Genomic DNA, 8,347 nt, shown 5'->3' on the forward strand with positions numbered 1-8,347 from the left:
GGAAAAATATATTTTATTTTTTTTTTTAATTTTATTCGTTCTTTTTAAGTTTCATTTATATCGAAAGATTTGCATTCACTACACCAATCTGATACTTCAACGCATTTCTTTCTGATTGTAGAAGTGAAGGAAAACGATAGAATTTTTGATAAACTATCATTTTGATGGAAAAATAGAATTACTTCATTCTTTATTTCAGCCGTCTCTCAATTGCTACATCTTCGTCAAATGACATTTATAACGGACGTAAATTGTACGTCTTATATTTCGAACTAAAAGCGCGAAAAAATTCGAATGTTCAAAAATGACAGTTAAGAGAAATTACAATTCGTTTCTCAGTCAGTTCTGAAGCCATAACGACTTTCTGTTAGCGTACCGCTTATGCGAGAGTTTTCGTGTCCACGTGTTGAAATCACCAGGCCTACACAGGTGCCTATTAATACTGAAGTAAGACGTTTCAATTATACTTTAACGGGTGGAAAACATCGATTATGACTGATTGTGTAATCACGAGAATAACACTGTACACGCACGCGTGAATTTTTAATTATTGCTTTTATTTTATCTTTCTCTAGACTTTTTTTCTCCTCGTTACAGCGCATCGCTCGATGATCTCAGCGAAGTTGATTCAAAAGGCTGGAGGGTCGTTCGACCTTGGCAGCGCGCAGGTGCATTACGAAAGGTGAGTAATTTTCTGCTTCGAAGGTGTCATTTGTCTGTCCACAGTCGTTCATTCTCTGCCGCTTCCTGCAAGAAATCACGTTTGCAGAGATTTTTAGAAAAGGGAAGGTTTCTGGCGTTTTAAAGGGCGTACTTGTTTACTTTGAGCTGCATGTAGAATGGTGAATTCATAGGAGTCTGGTGGAATTTTAATTTTAAACACTTGAAATGTTCTATGTGCCTTCTACTTTTGACTAACCCCCATTTATTATCAAATTTAACATTGCAGACATGATTTCTTGTTAACAACTTATCAATCTTTTATCACTAACATTCTAAAATATTCTTTCTTCTGATAATTTCCAGTAGCAAGTAGAAGATAATTCAAATGGCATACGGTAGCCATTTTGTAACAGAGGGTGCAGGCAAAGTATGCGCAGAAGGGCTAAAGAACCTAAACTCTGATTGATACAAAAATCATTACTACAGTAATTGCAACAAAACATTAAAATTCAGCATGAAACCTCTAGCTAGCATAGCTATAGTAAAATCGAACTCCGCACAACAACTTTCTTTACAAATCTCAGAAAAAGAAAGGCCAGAGCCACGTTAAAACCAAATTTCAACCAAAAAGTCTCTTTACAAATATATTGGAACCAAATTGTAACTAAAAAGTACCAAAAAGTATCCAAAAATCGCCGCGACTACAGAAGCTCGAAAGAGAAACGAAAATCACCATAAGAGCCCTGTCAGCTAGCATAATTGCCTGCGCCCATAAACGTGTGAGAAACTCGTCTCTGATCCGCAGATCACCTCCTAGAACTCGACGGAGTTCAGCGTCGTCGGTCGGCTCGTGCGCAGGCGCGATGCAGCAGAATCAGCAATCGACGCAGCTGCACGCGGCCAGAAGCGTTTCCAGCAATCGGTCGCGATCGCCCACGCCCCACCAGCCGCCGAGCAGGCAACAGCCCAGCGATGAGCAACGGAAGATCAATCGATCGCGAAGCCCAACGCCACAGCGGAAGTTCCTGGGTAGTCCGAGTCATCAAGTCGATTTTTGCAAGCAAAGATCAAGATCACCAACGCCAAAAGCTCAACTCAGGTCGATCAGTCCTACGATCAAGTTGGATCATGGAAAAGGTGGATCCATTTTAGATTCGCCGGGTAGAAGTTCAAACGACGAGTCTCGCTCGCCTACGCACCATGGAAAGCATCAGGAAGCTAAGGTGAGCGATGAATTTAAGTCTGGCGGCATTTGGTTAGGTTAGGATAGAGGGTAGGGTTGTTTTATGGGGTTGGTTTATGGGGCTTGGGGATTTCAGGGGTTTTAGGGTAAGTGATAGAGTTCCTCCAGGATTTGGGGAGTGAGGTTAGGCTGGTTTGTGAGTTGAGTGGTGTATAAGTGTATTGAGGTTGGTATGACTGGGGAATTTTTAAATTGAATAATAATCGTTCTAGTGATTTTGGTTGATTTTTTGATTCGATGGGTTGGTAGGTTGTTTAAAGTGAAATGGATTGTTCTTGAGAAGTGAGAGGTTAGGTTAGGTTATAAAAAGGAGAAATTAAGATTGTAGAATGATATAAAAATTGAAGTTAGCTAATGTAGCGACAGTATTTTGTTGAGTATATTCACTGAAAGTTTCACCAACAGTACAATATAGTCACATTCCAGTCTCGGCTCGTGCGCGATCCGTTTAAAAAGCAAATCTTCAATTCCCTTTTCCAGGATGCAAGAAAGGATCTTCACCAGGAAATTCGTACGAAAACTCCCCTTCCGGAGGAATTCACGAAGAAATACCTCGTGGAAGGCGGCGTGGCTCGTAGAGCAATGGAAAAAGACGACACACCGAAGTACGAACCGTCGATTTACAATTACAAGTGCCGCGAGGATTCCAGCAGTCGTAGCCCAACGCCTAGCCCGCCAGCCATTAAAGAGGAACCAGTGTTGGAAAACTTCAGCAAAGACGTGACTGGGAACGTTCATTACACGAAATCACCGCATGACGGCGAGCACTCTGACAACTGCAGTGAAGTTTCAGACGAGGGTTATCGAAGCCTGGGAGCAGTACAGCCAACCGGTGGAAGTGGAAATCAAGGGACTTGCACACAAGGATCGCCCACGGTTGCCGATTGTCAAAGTGAGTTCCCTATCTTTGTCTTTCTGTTGCTCTATGGATAACTGTAGACGTTATATGGAACGGTGGCGCGCGTTTCGTTCGTTTTCGTGACGGGATTTACGAGCCGTCTGGGGAGTGTGGGTTGGCACGCCTGTTACGCGAATTTCACGTTGTAACGGGTCGAGGTTATGGCGGGAATTCGTGAATGGCGAAAGTTTTCTTTCAGGAGGAAGTGTACTCGAGTTTTGGAAATTTAAGTTTATTGAAAAATTGAAAGTTAGATTAGATCTTCGTTTCATTCTTTGGCTATAAGAAATATAATAGAAAAATGAAAGTTGTTCTTGAGAGCTAGGTATATGCTAGAATATTTGTAATATTTGTTTTGTAGAATTTTGGAAATTTATGTTCTTTTTATCATTCTAACAATAAGGGGGGAGGTATATGTAGGTATAAAAAGTAGAAAAATAAAATAGATACACTGGCGGTCGTAAATTTCTCAATATTAGAAATTTTAAGGTATACAGGGTGTTTCAAAATTTTGGCAACACGATTTTAAAGCATTTTAAAGAATTTCACCGCACGTCGTTAGCGTAATAAAAGTTAGGAGAAGAAAGTATTGGCTAAACAGACTCGTTTTGCATACAAGTCGTTTCATAACAGGCGGTCAACGGTGAAATCGTCCCAAGATCGCGATAAACGCGTCCCGCTGCGAAGAAAACACACGACGTTCGCGTGGCTTTTCGATCAAAGCCAGTCATTCAGTTTAATACGAGCTGACCAAGGGTGCACGAACAAAACGAGCATTGTAAGCTTTGCTGTCTTCCCTTTGAACTCTTTTCTGCTTGATTCCCTTTCTTCTTATTTATTGTTCATTCGCTTTCTAACGTGACACATGTTATTAAATATTGAAAAAATTCTTTAAATGCAACATTGAATGTAATCAAATGAATGAAATAAATTTGCAAAAACAATGGCTGACGGAGACGTTTGCTCGGAGTAGAAAAATTCAGGTGCGTGTGTCAAAGCGTTATCGAGAATCGACCGCTGACGATTGTTACGAGGACAGGTTGTTGTTGAAGATCGCCTACGCTTCACGATACGGTCGCAAACACGCGCACACAGAGATCTCTTTCTTCGCGTAATCCTTCACAGCCAGTTAAATGTCAGGCGAGAGTTCGCGTATGTGTCGGTGTACTGTGAATATTGATGAGCTACAGGGTGGTCCAAAATGTTGGCCAACAGGAGGGAGAAGCTCTCGATTACGAAGGGTGTTACGCCTGTTTGTTGATGCTAGGTGTGTGATCGATGTAGGACTACCGACACTGGCTTCTTTGTGCGAAAGTGATTTCCTCTTTGAGATTAGGATCTTTGAAAGTAATTTTGATGTTTCAAAAATTGTGGTAAATAGGTGATAAGAAATGCTTTGAATTTTTGGAAATCGGTAATTTTAACGTTTGAAAAATCACAAATTTGAAAATTCGAAAGACTGCAAATTCGAGAGTTTAACATTTTTTAAGATAGAAAATTTGAAACATTTAATTTTGGAAATTATAAACCCAATTCAGTTTATCCTATTCCCTTTACTTCTAGAAATCACTGTCATCTTGAAAAAATTACGCGAACTGCTTTGGCACACGTCCATGTTACACAGAATGGTTTCTTATTTCACAGCACTCGTGAAAATCCGTGTTGGCAACTCATCCAAGACTCCGAGTACTATTAAAACGCGGTTTGCGATCCCATCGAACTGGTTCTTGCGATTTAAAACGCACTTAACATCCGTCTAATTGGCAAAGCTTCGCTAATAACTTTTTTACGCTCAGTAAAATCAAAATGTGATCGTTTTCCACGTTGCGTGGTCGATTTTATCGTTTATTGCTGAAATTACGCAACCGTAGTTCCTACGATTAATATTGAGAAGTCAATCGTTCCGAAGATGGGAACCATAAAGATAAGAAAGTGACAAGTAATATTCCCATTTACACGAGTTTGCGTTTACGATGAAATCGAAGCTGGAAATATTCTGTAACATATTGTATACTTTGCAACAAAAGCATTGAAAATTGTATGATGAAAAGGAGAAAACACGTTTAAAATTCTAAATAAATTGTCATGGGTGCATTGTAACTAAAAAATAAAAATGAAATTAACATTTCAAAATTTTAATTAAAATTACAAATTCTAATATTTAGAAATTTAGAAATTTTTTAACTTCAGTTCGAAATTCACTGAAATATAATTTTGCAAATTCCACAGAATTTCGTTTTTCTAAGAGTTAGAAATTATTTTTCAAATTTCGTTCAGAATCGAAATAATTGAAGTAACATTTTTTAACTAAAGTCAATCGATCCTTCAGACGTTCGATCGGTCGAAAGAGCGATATAAAGAAGTGAAGAACGTTTATCTGAACCATGGTTCGTCTGCTTGCCCACGCAGTGTGATTCGATGATCGACAAATCCTAAATCGCGTCGAAATCCACTCGAGTCCGCTTGGATAAACAAGAAGGGGGCTGATGACGCTCTCTAGTTGACATTTGCGTACGATTGCACGCGGAAACTATGCGAATAGTGATTACGCAACTTTAGTTGCGTAAGTCAATCGTACTAATCGAATAAGTCGCACTTTTTTCGTGGGTATGTTCCCATCAAGGGATTTCTAAAGACTTTTGGAAGCTGATGTGGCCGTTGTGCAGGTATGCTATCCGTTTATAGTAAGAGGAACTGTGATGGTAATATTGTGGAATTTTTTGGATATTCTGGGAGATTAGAGATTGCTAATTTTTAAATATCCAAACATTTTCCAAAACTTTGAACTCATACATTTTTAAATTTCAGATTTACTAATTTTCAAGAATTTCAGATTAACAATTTCACAAATCTCCAAATATCTAGGCATACTAATTTCCAAAATTTCAATTCCGAAATTTTCATAAATTCAGGATTATCGGCTTTCGAGAAATTTCCAAAACTTTAGATTCCCTAATTTTCAAAAATTCAGGATTATCAACCTTCAACGAATCTCCAAAAATCTGGGCACACTAATTTCCAAAAGTTCAGCTTTACCGTCCCCTCCAAATACCAAAACAACCTTAAAACTAAATACCTATCAGAACGACTCTAAATCCAGTCTCAATTCCAATCGACACATTTCCTTCACCCTCCACCACCTATAAACTAACCACAATCCTTCATCTGTTCCAGAGCAACCCGCGAAGCCAGAGACAGAGGAGAGGTCCTGCGTAGAAACAGAAAGCATAGAAACAGGTCTTCGCAAGACTCGAATCGGTCCAGCCAGTCCTCTTCGTGCTTCACCTTCAAGAAGCGTGGCCTCCTCTTCAGGAGACCGCACTCCTCGTGCAGGTTCCATCGTCCGTGAGAACAGCAACGTCTCCAAAGCCTCGTCAGGCAGTAGAACACCTAGAGACAGTAACTCGAGCCCGGAAGGCAGTCCTTTGAAAAGGGGAACTATCAGAAACAGCCTGCGAAAACCACCAACAGGCAGCCTAAGCAAAGCATCAGCGATAACAAAGTCCTGTCAGAGTCCAATCAGTGGTAGCAACACGTGGAACGGTAGACAAGCACGGCAAAGACCAAGCATACAATCAGACACCTTTCTAAATCCTCAAGGATCAGCCACATGTGCAACAGCACCAAGTTTCTCAAGAAAGAGTCCAGCTAGACAAAGTTTACCTAGGCAAAGCTCGAACGGAACTGTACAGTATGATAGAAATGGAAGAAGGATTAAACCAACAACTGGATCACTTCAATCTTCACCTACTAAAGTGGCTAATCCTCTGTTAGGACAGATACTTCAAAAGGTTGGTCATTTGCAAGATGAAAGGGAGGTGGTACAGAAGCTGCAGGATTTATTGAGAGATTATCAAGCTCATGGTTCTGTGGATGGTGTCGCAAATATGGAGTTCACCAGGGCGTGGATCGATGGTAACGGGACTGTAGCGTTGCCCCAGGACAATCAGATGACTGCCAGTCCCAGGAAGGATCCTAAGCCAGTGTCTGAGAGGGGAGCTTTCTCCAGGATACCAGCGCCTGTTTACAAGAGGCCTATGTCAGTCGCGTCTGACAGCGTGTGAGGTTATTCGATGGCGGTTAGGATAGAGAGCCAGAAGGATGACGATGACGATGATGACGATGATGACGATGATGATGATGATGATGATGTAACGGTGGTGGTGTGCTGGTGATGGTTAGAAGCGTGTCCACGAGGTCATCGAGAGACTCGATCAGGATGATGGACTCTTAAGAGAGGAGGGCCTCGTGAAACGCTTGTTGCCGCTTCCTCGCTCGTGACGCACCCAGTTTCAGAGTACCCCGGCGATTCTGGACAACGATTGGATTGATCATGTGGAATGGGGAAAGGTGGCAGAGGAAGTTCAAGGAGATTTTAGTTGGAGAGTGTTGATAGTATTGTTGTTGGTGATTTAATGGGTGAAAGAATGGTATTGGGTTTTAGTATTTTTTTTTTTTTTTGGAAAGGGGGAAGAGGTGAATTTTTGAGGTAAAAAGATTTTAGTTTGAAGAGAATGGCAATATTTTTGGTGCTTGGGGAACTGTTAGAAACCATTGACAAGTTCTTTCTTAGAATGACTTTGACCTTCTCTTCTTTTAACGTTCCCCATTTTTTTTCTACCCTTAAATTTGACACAGTGTGAATGTTCCTCAATCTCAAAAATTTTTCTGTCCATCAGTTTCAGGAAATAATTCTATGCAACAAACTATAAATTTCTCCCAGTCTTCCAAATTTACTATTCAGGCTACAAAATGTTCCTATCCCTCTGCTTCACCTTTAATTAAAAATTACCACACGGTAATTGAAGAAACCTCAAAAGACCAATGAACCTACTGCCACATAATCTCAAAAAAATTAATTACTCTCTTCTGTAGAGTGCACAAAATTCTCTCTTCACCCATATCACCAAGAAAAAGAAAAGAAAAGACATAATCAAAGTATCCACCTTTCCACGTGTCGCGTGATCAAAGATCGAAGGCGTCCGATTACAGGAGAGCTTAACGGGCCTTAACGGTACGGGGTTCGATCAGTTAGCAAACAGCTCGTGTAGGAGTTGACGTGTATATCGGGGTGGTGCTTGGATGGTGCTGAACGAGATGACGTTCGTGATGCAAATAAGATTAAATAAGGTGACCAAAAGAAAAAAAAATAAATAAATAAAGAAACGAAAAAAAAAATCGAAGACGAAGAAAGAAGAAGAAGAGGATGAAAAAGGTAAGTATAGGTAGATAGGTGAGAGAGAGACTCGTTTCGTCGACGAACGACAACAACGACGATTTTCAATTGATAAACAGAGACGACGGAATTCAAGCGGGCAAATTTAGCTGATGATTATGAAAGTGGCCCAAGTCCATATCGTCCATTTTTTCATCTTCAGAATTATCTGATTACACTTTATATTTGTTAGATTTATTTCACGCTGTTGTGTGATATGTTAACTAACTTCATTAATCATTTCTGTATAAAAGGTACTTAGAACTTACGATATGAGCCATTCCACGCCAAGTCGGTCACTTTTTGACGTCGACATCAGGGATATTGT

The 8,347-nt window shown here is 40.3% G+C and overlaps 1 protein-coding gene across 2 annotated transcripts in view; it reads left to right on the forward strand.

Annotated features, from left to right (window-relative positions):
* Positions 1-7,993, forward strand: part of LOC108572507 (GAS2-like protein 1) — a 94,534-nt gene extending 86,541 nt beyond the window's left edge. Inside the window, exons 5-8 of one of the 2 annotated variants that reach the window (XM_017934763.1) lie at positions 598-682; positions 1,469-1,886; positions 2,387-2,798; positions 5,979-7,993. In XM_017934763.1, the coding sequence (XP_017790252.1) occupies positions 598-682; positions 1,469-1,886; positions 2,387-2,798; positions 5,979-6,868 (1,805 nt within the window). In that variant the 3' untranslated portion in view covers positions 6,869-7,993. The remainder of the gene's footprint in view (positions 1-597; positions 683-1,468; positions 1,887-2,386; positions 2,799-5,978) is intronic. The other variant, XM_017934764.1, reaches the window with a different exon arrangement.
* Positions 7,994-8,347: the final 354 nt, after the last annotated feature.

Source organism: Habropoda laboriosa, unplaced genomic scaffold (assembly GCF_001263275.1).
Source record: "Habropoda laboriosa isolate 0110345459 unplaced genomic scaffold, ASM126327v1 scaffold65, whole genome shotgun sequence".
NCBI classification, from domain to species: domain Eukaryota; kingdom Metazoa; phylum Arthropoda; class Insecta; order Hymenoptera; family Apidae; genus Habropoda; species Habropoda laboriosa.